Source organism: Sus scrofa, chromosome 1 (genome assembly GCF_054392235.1).
Source record: "Sus scrofa isolate SSC_HxYL_T2T_F1_AM1 chromosome 1, Sscrofa_HxYL_maternal_Yorkshire_Landrace_v2.0, whole genome shotgun sequence".
In the NCBI taxonomy this organism is placed as follows: domain Eukaryota; kingdom Metazoa; phylum Chordata; class Mammalia; order Artiodactyla; family Suidae; genus Sus; species Sus scrofa.
This window is the reverse complement of record NC_139383.1, coordinates 172,348,163-172,363,036: the sequence shown is the minus strand read 5'-3', so window position 1 is coordinate 172,363,036 and position 14,874 is coordinate 172,348,163. Positions and strand designations below refer to the sequence as shown.

Genomic DNA, 14,874 nt, shown 5'->3' with positions numbered 1-14,874 from the left:
TTTGGGATGCTAAAAGCATCCTGCTAGAGTGCTACACATTTCTTCAAGGTAACCTCCCTCTGTATTATATAACTCTGCCTCCAGTGGGGCCCAATTGATGAAAATTCCCTTCCTCTTATCTTCACATAGAAGAAACTTCAGCTACCAACTCATGGGGCTTTCTCCCCACCCCCCTTTCCCCCCTTTTTGGCTGCCCTGAAGCATAGGGAGTTCCCAGGACAGGGGTCAGATCCCCAGTTGCAGTTGTGACCTACGTGCAACTGTGACAACACTGGATCCTTCAACCCACTATGCCCGGCTGGGGATTGAAGCTGCGTCCTGGCGCTGCAGAGATGTCCCCAGTCCCATTGCACCACAGCAGGAACTCCCTCCCTCAACTCTTTTTAACTTCTTTTTAGGTAGTTAACTTTTTTTTTTCCCCTCTGAAGGAAACCTTAGGTGGAATTCTAATCCAAAACCAATTGAAGGTTGAGTTGCTTGTGGTGCCTCTCACAAGCCTCCCCTTAAGGCATCTCCTGTGATCCCCAGAGAGTTCTTGGCTTGAAAACCCCACTCTGGGGGGCCCTAGAGGAACCCCTAGCTGAGGATGATGGCCTCTGAGACTAGATTCAGTGGAACCTGGGCCCTTAGACCTTGACTCAGATGTCAGTGTTGGGACTGCCACTCAGCCCCCCAGGAGGTGGCCTACCCAGCATGCATGTTCCTGCTCCCAAGAGAAATGGCTCTCTCCATCACCTTGAACTCTTCTTCTGAAAAGCCTGCTCCTTCAGGACTGGGCATCAGGACAAAACACAGCACAACCACATAAGAAAAATAACTTTGTTATTAAGCATATATATAATCTTATCAAAATACTTCATAATATCACATCCATAACTGAATAGTAGCTCAGCTGTTATACGGGCCTGCTGTAAATAATGAACACAGCTACTGAAGTATATGGCTGGTCAAAAGGAATAACAACAGAGTCACAACACACATGAATTCCCCACGTGCTTCCTTTTGGGGGGGGGGGAGTCTTACAACAAATGCTGAGGTCCCTGGGGGATGTCTAAAAGGTCTTTTTTCTATAATTTCCCTAAAACAGTAATCAGTAATATTTATTGCAGGAGCATGTGAGGTCCAAGATTTTATGTTTTAATAATTATGGTCATGTTTGTTTGTTTGTTTTTTTTTTTTTTTTAGCATCTAATGGAAAATTGTCTTTTGATTTGTTGTGAAACCTACATGCTGGCTGTGCCAGGAAAATTTTCATCCATTTCCCTGAATTATTAATAACTTTAGATGGCTTTATTCTATTGGTTTGGCTTGGATTCCTTCAAATAAATTTCCTTTTCAGGAAAGATTATCTGAAAGATGTTAAGGTTACACAGTGCGGCTGCTCTCTCTGTGACAGGCTGGAGTGGGGGCAGAGAGGGAGAGGGAGTGACACCCAAAGGGTGAGGAGGAATGGGCTATTAATCCAAGGAGGTGCTTGGCCCCTAGTCACCAAGAATGTCTTCCTCTGCAGGCTTGGAAACAGGCCTCACAAGGCTGGTAGTATGAACAGGAAAGGGAGCATGGCCAGGACCAAGGTACACTTCACCCGGTATCTGGTGGGGTAATCCCCAACCCCCCCCCCCTTGCCCCGCCCCTGGTACACCAATGTGCATTTGTTATTTACCTGATTGACTATGTGTTTTGTTTTGTTTGCTTTTTAGGGACGTACCTGCAGCATATGGATGTTCCTAGGCCAAGGGTCCAATCGGAGCTACAGCTGCCAGCCTACACCACAGCCACAGCAACATCAGATCCAAGCTGTGTCTGTGACCTACATGACAGCTCATGGCAACACTGGGCCAGATCCTTAACCCACTGAGCAAGGCCAGGGATCAAGCCCTCAACCTCACGGTTCCTAGTCAGATTCGTTTCCGTTGCACCAAGACAGGAATTCCTACCTGACTGTGAACCTGAGTTTATATGGTAGAAATGGCTTTAGTTGGCCAATTCATTCTGTGGCAGGTGTTAGAATAAATAAAGAAGGAGCGAACAGATAGCACTCCCTCCGAACCCCCATTGGCTCTGGCATGGGAAAGCTTCTAATTTCTCTCTCTGGAACTGGGAAGGGAGGAGGGATTTTCTCCAACTAAAATGTATCCCCCTCCCCTTGCACTGTTTTGAACAGGAGAGTTTTATTTCCCTTGCTTTCCACCAGCAGAAGCAATCTGTTAAGCCCTTATTCTAGGTTCTAGTTCTCGGGGAGCAAAAGGTCAACATTTCTGAGAAAGAACTGAGGAGATGTACAAAGACCTTTTTCCCAGGGAACATGAATTGGCTTAGCTAGGCTAGCAAATTTTTTTACCACCCCTTGTTCCCAAAGGCTTTTCTGTCAGGCTTTGAGAAGTCCTGTTTAGACAGTGAAGCTTTGGCCTTCTATCAGTAATTAAGATACATTAGGAACAACACTGCCTTCTGATGTCTTATCTTCAAAGAAGTTGATTTGGGCATATAGAGTACCTATTTAGTCCTACTGTAGTGATCCAAGTTTTGAAAATCTGAGGATAGAAAATTATTGTATAAGTTGACCTGATCCAGCAAATTGAGATAATATAGGTTATTGTGTTTTTTTGCTAGAAAATATTATCCAGAATCATCTCACAAATCCCATGTATTACCACCTTCCATTCATTCTGTTAATATTAGTCTAGCCTTTGGCCAAACATGCAGTTTAGCTGCATTTTATGAGTACTTGACAACAGAATAAAAGTGTATTTCTACCTACAGTTCATTGTTAAAAAGGTAATAAAATTCCTCACCAGAGAAAAACTCAAAGACGAACCTCATCGTTTCTCATACAGCCTGTGCATAATTTCTTTTAGTATTCATCCATCCACACACTTTAAATACTGTGTTCCACAGGCATGCAAACATTAAATATATTCCAGATGGGAATCAACATCTTCTCAGTCCATCTCTGTGAACCTGTGGCTGGCAAGGACTTCTGCTGTGAAGATTAGATTCTGAAGAGGCTGAAGGGGGCAGGAAAGATCCTAGGCTTTGTGAGGCTGTGTTTGTGTTCAGCTGTAACATTTTGGTGGAGAGTCACTAGGGATTTTGTGTAAGAAATAGTGGAGTCAAGTGTTGGTGAAAAAACTGAGCCACCAGCTCACTGACTGGAGCCCTTTGTTTCTAACAGGATGGGGACAAGGGAAGGAAGGCTGTTGTCACTTGGGATTTGCAAATTTACAAACTTGGAATTTGCAAATTTACAAATTAACAAGCCCTTCCTATTGTTCTGAAGAAAGACTGAAAAGTAGCATATTAATACCCACAGTGGTTCTCTTTAAACAAGGTTTCCCAGGAGAGTAAAATGATGTAAGCTAAAAAAAAGATGAAAAAACACAAACCACCTAAAAATGTAGGGGGGCACTGCAGGATAGGAAATGGGAAGCCCATCATGAGCAAAAAGGAGGTGTGACAATGGTTCTTGATGAAAGTCAATAGAAGGGCGAAGGTCTCCTGAACAGGTAGTGAAACGGCATTCTGGGTGTCAAACGACAAAGAGGACCTCAAGGAGTCTGTAAACTATCTGTTCAAATCAAGAGGTTCCCCAACAATATTACAAAGGTGCAGATGGCCCCTCTGGTCCCTTGAGCACTCCTGCTCCTGCATCTGTGAATCTAGAAAAAGCCTTTTATGGAATATGCATCCCTCCGGGGCCAGAGATCTAAGAGCAAACACGGACTCCAGGGAGGTTTGGGAATCTCCTTCTTTCCCAACTGCTTCCCATGTTGGCTGAAGAAGGGAAATCAGGAGACATGCAAGAACTGGAACTTTGACCAAATAATGGAAAATTAAGGAGAAATGGAAGGAAAATTCCGGTAAATGAGGAAAACTGTTGCAAAAATTGGAACTGGGGAGTTCCTTTTGTGGCTCAGTGGTTATGAATCCAACTGGCATCCATGAGGATGCAGGTTTGGTCCCTGGTCCCACTCCGTGGGTTAAGGATCCAGTGTTGCTGTGAGCTGTGGTATAGGCCTGGATCCTGTGCTGTGGCTATGGTATAGTCCGGCAGCTGCAGCTCCAAGTTGACTCCTAGCCTGGGAACTTCCATAAGCTTCAGGCATGGCCCTAAAAAGCAATAAAATAAATAAAAATAAAAAAACCCCCCAAAACAAAACAAAAAATTGGAACTGGGACTAAACTATGGAAAATTGAGGAAAAATGGGAAGATGGGAAGGAAATTTCTGGCAAAACCAGGAAAATTATTGCAAGAACTGGAACTTGGACTAAATTATGGAAAATTACGAAAAATGAGAAGAATGGGAAGGAAATTTCTGCAAAATGAGGAAAAACTGTTGTTTTCTCCCTCCCAATCCAAGCAATCTTTCAATTCTATATTATTCTCAATGTTGGCAAGGTTGGCTGGCCCCCAACATGGACTTCTAATTCCTACCGACAGTAAATCTGCTGAAGGCTCATTGGGGTCCCGGCTTAAGGTTCACTTGCCCCACGGCCAACAACCCAAGCCAGCAACCTCCTGCCAGCCCCGAGCTCCACAGTACACTGATTCAACCTGGATCATGGCCTATGAGCACCTTGTGGGCACCCAGTCACAGCCAGGGAATTTGGTACCTCTGCCTAAGGGTCGGTTACTTTCACTTAACAAATAATCGGTGATTTACTAAGCAAGCCCACTCATTCAAATAGCTTTACAGTGTCCTAGAGGACCAGGAGCCCAGTGTTCTAATGTGAACCAGGGCAATGCATTCATTTGCTCTGTTTTGAAAAGAGGATGTATTCTTACAGCTAGAATAACTTTCTTCTCTGAATAGGATAGTTATAACTGAGCATGGCATGAACCCTTCACAGTCACATCTGAATGTTAATATGTGGCAACCTATGGGACAGTCAATATAATTTTCTCCATCGGCTCTAATATGCCCTCCCCTCCTCACCTTTCTTTAACCAAAATTAGGAAAGAAAGTTTGATAAGAGAATAGAATGTTTTAAATCTATTAGATTGACAAGGAATAAGAGTTATCCACCAAGGTAAATATACATTGTTGTCTCCCCTTTTCACTGAAAAGGGTTAATTTTGATACTGAGGGCTAATAGTCTATTCTGGACACATCTATTTTTTAAATAAGTAAACTCACATTTTCTTAGAACTCACCTTGCCCTCTTCCCGTTTCTGATAGTCTGCCAAATTTTAAGACACTCTGAGGGTACCCAATTCAGAAATCAGAAGTCGCTGAAAAATAAGAAAGTCAAAGAAAAGTTCCACCGTAGATGCTCAGTAGGAAGCGTGTAAGTCAACCATTTACTCCCTCATGTCTTCAGCATGTCTAGCAGGGGACTCTGAAAATAGTATTTGGAAGAAAAGAAGCAGGGAGAAGGCAGGAAAAGAAAGAAGAAAATAAAAATTGATCTCTTCTGGGCCACCAGCCGTGTTTTGTTTTGTTTTGCTCTTCGGGTGATTTAACCGCAGAAGGAAACACTCTTCCGTTTCTTGGGTGAGAAGATGTCAAGGCTGTGCTAAGGATAAAAGTCTCTGGAGGCTCCCGAGTCCCTCCTCTCCGTTCTTTTTGGGTCGTCGTCTCCAGAGCCCAAGTCTGAGGTCTCTGGGTAGCTGGAAAATTCCTGAGGTAAAGGGAACTCCTCTGTGGAAGAGTGAGTCCGGTGCCCGAACACCTTTTCCTGCAGCTCGGTGATGTCATTGCGGATGTCCGCGAGCATGAGCAGGAGGAAGTCAAAAGAGCCGGGGGGTCCCTGTGAGGGAGAGAGAAGTCAAAGCTGGACCACCGCCGACCCCACCCTTTGCCAAGTGTGGCTTCCGAGGGCTCTGTGGTCTGCTGTCCTGCTGCGTGCCGGCAGCTACTTAGCATGGTGTCCCAAGTGGAGGAAACACAAGGACCACGGCAGCCTTGCCTTCTATCCCCTTCATCCCCTGGACGAGCTGGGGTGACACATTCACTTCTCCTAGGTCTGGGCTCTACCAAATCCCACAGAATGAAAGGATATGAGAAGAGCCCTCCCAGGTGATTTCCCAAAGAACCCTGAAAGTCACTTAAGAAGGCAGAGAGCAGTGGGTAAGAGGTTGGGGTTCTGCTGGGTTTGAACCTTGGCTCTGCCACTTATTGGCTGTGTGGTCTTGGGCAAGTTACTTACTGTATTTGGGCTTTGGTTTCCCATCTATAAAATGGGCAGAATAATAGTAGTCCTAACTTTGCAGGGTTTCATAGGGCTCCTAAGTGAGGGGTTAAAGAATTGATGCATGTAAAGGGCATGGAGCGTTAACAGGTTTTCAATTTTTTTTTAAATGAAATTATTAAAATGTCCACAAGGATGTTTGACTATAACTGCAATTTTTTTATTTTTATTTTTTACTTTTTAGGGCTGCATCCGTGGCATATGGAAGTTCCCAGGCTAAGGGCTGAATCAGAGCTACAGCTGCAGACCTACACCACAGTCACAGCAACGCCAGATCCGAACCGCATCTGCGACCTACATCACAGCTCACGGCAGATCCTTAACCCACTGAGCAAGGTCAGGGATCGAACCCACAACCTCATGGATCCTAGTCGGGTTGGTTAACTGCTGAGCCACAAAGAGAACTCCCTATAACTGCAGTTTAAAATGAAGTTCATGGTATATGGTAAAGGCAACCATTCCTCATTGACCAGGAAAAGTCCAATCAAGGCTTCCTAATTTTCCTAGTGACTGAAAGTTTTTGTCATACATTACTTACTTAGCCTTAATTTCTATGAAGTGCTATGCGGGGCATGGTCAAATAATGTGTGAACAAGCACATTCTGGGCTTGTTAATAACCTGTGGTAAAATTGTCATCACGCTCTGCAACCTCTGCTTGGCAGCTACCACCTTAGAGACGGTAACTTATATAACTCTGCAGAGCACTCAGTGACATCAGTGGACACTCACCTGACATGTGACAGATCAGATGCCATGTGCACTGCACAGGTGAGGGGATGGACATCCAGGAATGGATGCTAAGTGACAGGGTTCTGGTCAGAGAGCTAACAGGTGAAAAGTGGAGATGGCACCTAGACCCCAGACCTCTAAGGTCAAGGATCTTTGCTGTTCTTAAGAAATGACACTGACTTCTTCACAAACAATGCTTGAATCTTCTGTGTTTTTTGGGTACTACTAAGTTTCATTTTCAATTTCCCAGGCACCATACATACATTCATCTAACTTTGGCTCAGCCAGTGGTCCTGAGCAGTCTGCGTGTCTGTGCTTTCTGGAGGGGAGGGTCCTCCTGCTAAGGTTGTAGTGGTGGCTAAATTCTGAAACATTCAGAGTTATGACTTAACCCCACAGATTTCTTTTCAAGTACCTTCAGATGTAAGACACCCCTGAAAACAGATTCATGGCATCCTGGAGGTGGGGGGAGTGTGAGTCTTAAAACATTCCAAATAAAGATTAAAGAAAAAAAATGACAACAGGTACTGAACTTTCAAAATAACTGTCAACCAGCTGCTGAAGGCTTCTGTGATGCTTTTAACCACAGAGCTCTCTGTGAATGGGCTGAGCAGCAGCTGGAAGGGGCTGGCTGTTGCTAATAAGACCGACCTACAGGCTCATCCATGTGCAGCCCTGAGCACACTGCCACTGGGGAAGCAGGACAGGTGGTGCTACTTACTGGAGACCCTCTGGGGCCAGGTGCTCCTCTTTCCCCCTAAAAGCAGAAGGATCAGGGTTATCTTTCTGGACCGCATGGACGCCACCACCCCAGTTTCTATTAGACACCCACCACAACCATCTCCCTGCATGAAACAACAAATATTTTCTACGGGAAATAAAAGTAGGCTTGAAGCTGGACTCTTGGGACCCCTGATTTGAAGAGGACTTTTTGAATCAAGTACCTTTTTTTTTTTTTGGCCACAACCATGGCATGTGGAAGTTCCTGGGCTAGAGACTGAGTCTGTGCCACAGTAGTGACCTGAGCCGCTGCCGTGACAATGCTGGATCCTTAACCCACTGCACCACAAGGGAACTCCCAGTACCTCTCATTTTGATTTCCCTGAGGTCATATATTTTCCAACCAGACCTGAAAAGGAAAGCTGGTATTTCCAGGCAGCATGTGGAAGGAGTAACTCAGGAGCTTTCTTTTTTTCTTTTTAGGGCTGAACCTGCAGCATATGGAAGTTCCCAGGCTAGGGGCTGAATCAGAGCTACAGTGGCCGGCCTACGCCACAGCCACAGCCATGTGGGATCTGATCTGCCTCTGTGACCTACACCACAGCTCATGGTGTAGGATCTGGCGTTAACCCAGTGAGCGGGGCCAAGGATTGAACCTGAGTCCTCAGGGATACTAGACGAGTTCATTACAATGGGAACTCCATTAGGAGCTTTCTAAAGTGACTCGCCCTGACCTCTTTATGAGGCAGATGGCAGACAGCCCTCAAAGTGAAACCACCCACTTGCACAGGATGGAATTTCTGTTCCTGACTTAAACATAGCAAAAAAAAAAAAAAAAAAAATGGGAATGCACACAAAACAGCCCCACAGAGAACACTGGCTAATGAGAAAAACACATGCTACTGTGACAAGAAGGAAGCTTTCCATTTAGAGAGGGACTTTTTCTTAGTGGTTTTGGTGGCTGTTTTTGTTATGATTGATACTTGTTTCCCATTTTAAGAAAACTGCTTTTTAGATTTTCTTCCCAGATTTGGGGACAAGAAGTCTATCTGTGTTCTCAACTCTGCCACCCGCCAAACGGAGACAATAAACCATGCCTAAGCTTTACTTGATGGCTGCACAGCAGGTGGAAACCAAGAAGCCTGAGACTTGGAAGAATGACTCAGAAAACTCACCTTAGAACCGTCTCTTCCTGGGGCACCTGGTGGGCCCTACAAGGCAAAGGGACCTAGTTTAACACAAGGAACACACTTTCCCAGTAAGCGGACAGTAAGTGGACTCTGATGAGATACTGACCACAGGGCCCCTCCGGCCTTGCTTAATGTGGGACAGATCAGGAGACGGTCCCATGGGTCCCATTGAGCCCCGGGGGCCGGGCTGCCCCGGGGGTCCTGGGATACCCGGGAAGCCTGGACTCCCCTTTGGTCCTGGTGAGCCTGCAATCAAAGAACACCTTGTTAGCGCTCCAGCCTATGAGGAGGGCAAGGGCTCTGGCCCCTTCGGGCCATTTCCCTTTGGACTCTGACCCCTTCGGGCCATTTCCCTTTGGACTCTGACCTTTGCCTTCTGACCTCTCCACTGAGATGTCCCACAGGCATTTCTTTCTTTTTTTTTTTTTAAATAGGATCTAACTGCAAGTGACATAGAATTACACCTTGATTTTACTTTTTTTTTCCTTTTTAAGGCCCCCACCCGCAGCATATGGAGGTTCCCAGGCTAGGAACTAATTGGAGTTACAGCTGCCAGCCACAGCAACACCAGATCCAAGCCACATCTGCGACCTACACCACAGCTCATGGCAATGTTGGATCCTTAACCCACTGAGCAAGGCCAGGGATCGAACCCACGTCCTCATGGATACTAGTCGGATTCTTAATCTGCTGAGCCCCAGTGGCAACTCCACCCACAGGCATTTTAAACTTTAAACTTAACAGGACCAAACACTGACTCCTCTACTCTTTTCTTGGACCTCCAGTCACCTATCCACTCAAGCCAGAAACTTGAGTCTTCCTATAGATTTCCCTGTTCCTATAAACTCCTCACCCAATCAGGGAGCAGTTCTAGGCATTTCCCCTCTTTAGCATCTCACAGCTGCTCCTTCGTGTCCCCCATCATAGCAGGGTGGTGGTCAACCCAGCTGGAGAGTGGCTGACAGCACAGGTTTCAGCTTCAGGGGGGCCTAGCTCTGAATCTTGGAGAAATTGCTTGACCTCTGTGAACCTTTGTTCCTCATCTGTAAAGCAAGACTAATAGAAATCTACCTTGGAGAATGGTTGAGACTATTAAATGAGATTTTAGTTGTATTAGTGTTTTTTTTTTTTTTTTTTCTTTTTTCTTTTTTTTTGCCTGTGCCCATAGCATATGGCTCCTGGGACAGGGATTGAATCTGTGCTATGGCAATGATAACCCTGGATCCTAGCCCACTAGGCCACCAGGGAACTCCCTAAATAAGATTTTAGATATATGCGCGCATACACAGAGGCACTAAAAACAAACAAAAAATTGTTAGCCCTTACTTTTTTTTTTTGGTCTTTTTGTCATTTCTTGGACTGCTCCCTCGGCATATGGAGGTTTCCAGGCTAGGGGTCCAATTGGAGCTGTAGCCACTGGCCTACGCCAGAGCCACAGCAACACGGGATCCGAGCCGCGTCTGCAACCTACACCACAGCTCACGGCAACGCCAGATCGTTAACCCACTGAGCAAGGGCAGGGACCGAACCCGAAACCTCATGGTTCCTAGTCGGATTCTTGAACCACTGCGCCACGATGGGAACTCCTAGCCCTTACTTTTACTTCCTTCAACGCTTGTCTCGTAGTTAGTGCCTCTGTTTGCCATCAGTCTGGTTCATCCCTTCCCTGTTCTTCACTCTTCGATGTGAATATTATTTCTAGAACAAGTCTTATCATGTAACTTGCCTCCTTTCAACTCTTTGGGGCAAAAGCCTCAAGCCTCTGAAGAGGGGCAGGAAACCTGCCTCCAGGACCCAGAGGGACAGCCACGATCACTGGGGGAGGGGCAGGAAACATTCCTGCTCAAGATCTGCCACAGCTGGGGAGCTTGTACCCCAAGGCCTGGATGCACAGGTCAGGCTTAGGACTATAGCTGGACCAGGAGAAGTGAAAATTCTCCCATCTCCACAGTGGTACCGTGGAACATAAGTCCCAGCAGTCTCCCACTGGAGAAGGGCAAGAACATGGAGAGAGGAGCCCTGTGTGGCCCAGGTGTGCAGGGGCTGCTGAAAGCTGAAACCCAAAGAGAAAACCCATTGGCACCCTGGGCCCCCACTCAGCACATAGTAACCATGTCCTACCACGGGAGGAATTTGAACATTTGAAGACTGTGGACACTAGAAGGAGAACAGTGACAACTCACCCAAACCCAGATCCATCATTAATCAGACTGACCCACTCCTCCTTGCTAGCAGCCTGACAAGAGGACACCCATCTCCAGGAGTGACCACTGTGTGCCTCTGTCCCTACTGTTCCTCTCCAAATGCTATCTAGCATTTGGTCCAAAATTTGGAGGCTCATTAAAAAAACCCTCCAAACCCAAACCACCAAAAGTCCCCCATGAAATCAAACAACTCCCTATTCAAGAGATAGAGCAATCTACAGAATCAGACTCAGAGGTAACCCAGATGTCAGGGTTATCATCCAAGGACTTTAAAATAATTTTAAAGCTGTGTTAAAGGTGCTACTGGAAGAGACAGCCTGCCTGAACAGGTGAGGGAATTTCAGGTCTATTTTTGCTTTTGTCATCTGTGCTTTTGGTGTCATATCCAAGAAATCCTTGCCAAATCCAATGTCATGAAAGTTTCCTCCTGTGTTTTCTCGTCTTAGGAGTTTTATAGTGTAAGATCTTACATTTAGGGCTTTAATCCATTTTGTATATGGTATAAAGCAAGGGTCTAACTTCATTCTTTTGCATAGGGAAGGATATTGTGTTTTAACCAACATTGTATCATCAACTTTGTGAGGGCAGAGGCTGTCTTAGTCGTCAGCCTCTCAGAGAGTCCAGGTATAAGGCTGCTTAGTAACTGTTTCATGTCAAATGACTTCAATGAAGAGGCTGATTGCTGTGCTATAATTACTCCTTAGTGCTATAATGATTCCTCTCTTTCAAACACACATAGTATTTTTTGATCATACACAGCTCCTCCTACCATTGACAGAGTGCTATGATAGGATGGCATGACTTTCAGGCACCAGAAAACAAAGCACAAAAGATTCCAGACATCACATTTGGGAAAGTCTTTTCTAGCTCACAAAATAATTAAGCCAACATTAAAGGCAGTCAATGTTCCATCCAAGTATGTCTCACAACCCTTACTCTCAATGCTGTTCCTGAAACAGTTTATCTGGCAAGCAGACCAGATCCTTCTGTAACTACATACTTTACCTCTAATAGTACAAGGTCAGGCCAGAGATAATATCTTACCTTCATTTATACCATCAGTGAACCTCAGAGATCACTATGTCAAGTGCCTTCAAAATGTGAGGCTTTGATGTGCACATGTCAGCACCTTATATGTAACAGCTGGGGGCAGAAAGCAGCAGCCACTCCTCAGCACCAAAGCCAAAGGATTCCAACCTAAGGTGTCTTCCTGTTTGGTGTTCTAGTCTGATCCAACACAGACTTCAGTACTGGAATTTTAATTAAGGGTAAGAGAAAGGTTATTCTCTCTCTAGCTTCCCTGACACATCTCATTGGAGAACACCACAAACTATAATGCTAGAAGGAAGATGAGAGAAGGAAAAAGGATTGGAGGAGAAAGCAAAGGTACAGTCCACTGCCCAAGCTAGTCCTCCATCACTCTATGCTTCAGCAAGGACCCTGGACAGCTCAATCCATGCTAGAAACCAGATGGTAGAACTAGAAAGGAAAGCCAGCAAGTCATTCATTAAGAAGATAGCGAGCCAATGGCTCCCCTGCTCCTAGTTTGTCCTTGTGGGAGCAGTACATATACTGGTGTGGGATGAACTTTCTCCAGGGAAGCAGAGCAAGAGCATTCTCTTATAGAAGAATGAAGACCATGGCTCTGGGAATCAGTCTGTAAGAAGAAACCCAAGTCTACTTAGAAGCAGCAAGAGGCTGCCTATGTGTGGCATCTGCTAGAGAAAACTCCACCATGACCCAGAGTACCACAGGCCAATGGAAGGAGCAAGAAGATAAACCAAAGTCTTGGACCAGTTCTGGGTCTCTATACAGACTGAGACCCAGGCCACCTGGGTTTTGATGGAAACCAGGATATGAAGATATGAGAAGAAAAAAAAAAAAAATTGCTTGGGAAGCATTTTGAGCCTTTGTGTTGACCTTCCAACCAGAAATCCACCTATGTCCTCCTTGCTTGGACCAACCCTACCTATCATGTACTTCCATGTCCAGCTCAAATCTAAGTCCCCTAATAGCCACAGGCTATAATTATCACTCCCTTCTTTAAGCTTCCACAGCAAGAAGCACCTGCATATTTACTTGAGGACAGGCCAGTATTGTTTTATTCTATTTGCTTTCACACTAGGGGTCCTGACACACCCATCAGAATGCCAGAGGTTATTCACAACACCAAGTGCACTACTAAGCAACAAGAACCAGGGCTAAGATGTCCACGTCTTAGAATTGTCTGCTAAGACCAATATCATTTCCTTCACTGGTGTGAAAAAAGACTATTGATCTAGCTATAGAGGGACTTGCAGTAAAACACAAAACATCCAGATCCGAGCCACGTCCGTGACTTGCACCACAGTTCATGGCGACAATGGATCCTTAACCCACTGAGGGAGGCCAGGGATTGAACCCACATCCTCATGGACACTAGTCGGGTTCTTAACCTGCTGAGCCACAACAGGAATGCCACCATCTTATTTTCATATATGTTAATATTAAAAATAGTTTTTGTTTCTCTGTAACTTAAGAAGATCTTTGAGAATCTTATCCAAACCCATGTCAGGGGCTTTTTTTCTCCCTGACTACTATCAGCTATGAGGGTTTTCTCAGGCTTGACCTAATTTTCCAAGACCCTCTTGTCACACAGATGTGGGGCTCCCTGGACCCCAGCTTCTGCTCCTACCCATGGAAGCTAAAGAACTCTGTCCTACCTTCATTAACTGTGAGCTCTTGGCAGGCCTTAGCTGGTGACCTTATCACCCTTTGATGCTTTTCTTCATACTCACCAGGAGGGCCCTGGCCACCAGGCAGGCCAGGAGGTCCTGGAAGGTAGGCGTTTGAGGCCAGCACCTTGTCGCCAGTGATGTACTTGCCTAGGTTGGCAGCGCTGTTGGGGAGCAGGGCAATCTGCAGAGAGAAGAGGAACTGGGGTCAGGAAGCAGTGGCGGCTCTTCTGCCCAGGGGATGCTGTGTGTGCGTGTTGTCTGCAGAGGCTGCAAAGCCTTCTCTTGTTAATTCCCCTTTATTCAAGCCAGTCAGAGCTCAGATGGACTGCAGAGATGCTCCTCCTAAACCCAGGGGCCTTATAGTGAAATCAACTTGCATGAGATCACTCAGCTGCTTAGTGGGTGAACCTGGACTGGCCCCAGTATGCCTAGATATTAGACTCATTATCAAAAAATTTTAAATCTACTGGTTTCAGACTTTAAATTTATTAAATAGTGTATGTCTCAGATACAAGTAGTTTGAGAAACTACTTTGTGACAGGTCCTATGCTTGGTAACAATGTAGACGAAGACTTGGTCCTTGCTCTTAAAGCTCTCCCAATCTTGGGAATCAAGACAAAAAAGTTGGCTTAGAGGGCACTGGCAAACTCAGGTGTTTGGGAAATCTTTTTAAAATATGTCCACGAATTTTTGGACACTCCTCCCTTTAAAAGGCAGAGGCTCATTTTCTACCCCCGAGTGTGGGCTGTGTTTAGTTAGGGACTTGCTTCTCATGAACAGAAAATGACAACAGTGATGGCGTATACCTTCTGAGACAAGGCTAGAAAAGGCACTTTCCTTGTCTCTTGGATTTCAGGGCTTTATTCTAGGGGAAGCCAGAGGAACTGTACATGTGAATGATCTTTGCATTCCTAGAGGTCAGGAATCGCTGAGACTGGTAGGGACCCAAGGCTCCAAATGTCCACCTCCTCATTGATAACACTCACCATTAGGACCGGGAGGATCACACAAGGAAGTGTAAATGGGGTGCCCGGCACGGGACCTAGAAGGTACTAAGTGCTTGATAAGTGGCAGTTCTAGTCTCTTCCTTCTAGGAAGCTAATTCGTGGGTGTAAAATCCC

General features: G+C 45.6%; 1 protein-coding gene and 1 long non-coding RNA gene across 12 annotated transcripts in view; one reads left to right on the top strand and one right to left on the bottom strand.

Annotated features, from left to right (window-relative positions):
* The window catches only part of LOC106509065 (uncharacterized), a 70,320-nt gene that overhangs the window by 49,640 nt on the left and 5,806 nt on the right, over window positions 1-14,874 (top strand). Inside the window, exon 3 of one of the 2 annotated variants that reach the window (XR_001306290.3) lies at window positions 8,658-13,554. The exons of the other annotated variant lie outside the window; for it this stretch is intronic. This is a non-coding gene — a long non-coding RNA (uncharacterized LOC106509065). Of the gene's footprint in view, window positions 1-8,657; window positions 13,555-14,874 lie in introns of those variants that run through there. 2 annotated transcript variants of the gene reach the window in all.
* The window catches only part of CCBE1 (collagen and calcium binding EGF domains 1), a 236,934-nt gene continuing 222,865 nt past the window's right edge, over window positions 806-14,874 (bottom strand). For 5 of the 10 annotated variants that reach the window (XM_005659840.4, XM_003121722.7, XM_021099891.2 and 2 more), the window contains 5 exons: window positions 13,814-13,934; window positions 8,939-9,078; window positions 8,818-8,853; window positions 7,644-7,679; window positions 806-5,751 (listed from right to left, as the gene is read on the bottom strand). In XM_005659840.4, the coding sequence (XP_005659897.2) occupies window positions 5,518-5,751; window positions 7,644-7,679; window positions 8,818-8,853; window positions 8,939-9,078; window positions 13,814-13,934 (567 nt within the window). In that variant the 3' untranslated portion in view covers window positions 806-5,517. The remainder of the gene's footprint in view (window positions 5,752-7,643; window positions 7,680-8,817; window positions 8,854-8,938; window positions 9,079-13,813; window positions 13,935-14,874) is intronic. The other 5 variants (XM_084977824.1, XM_084977830.1, XM_084977839.1 and 2 more) reach the window with 3 other exon arrangements.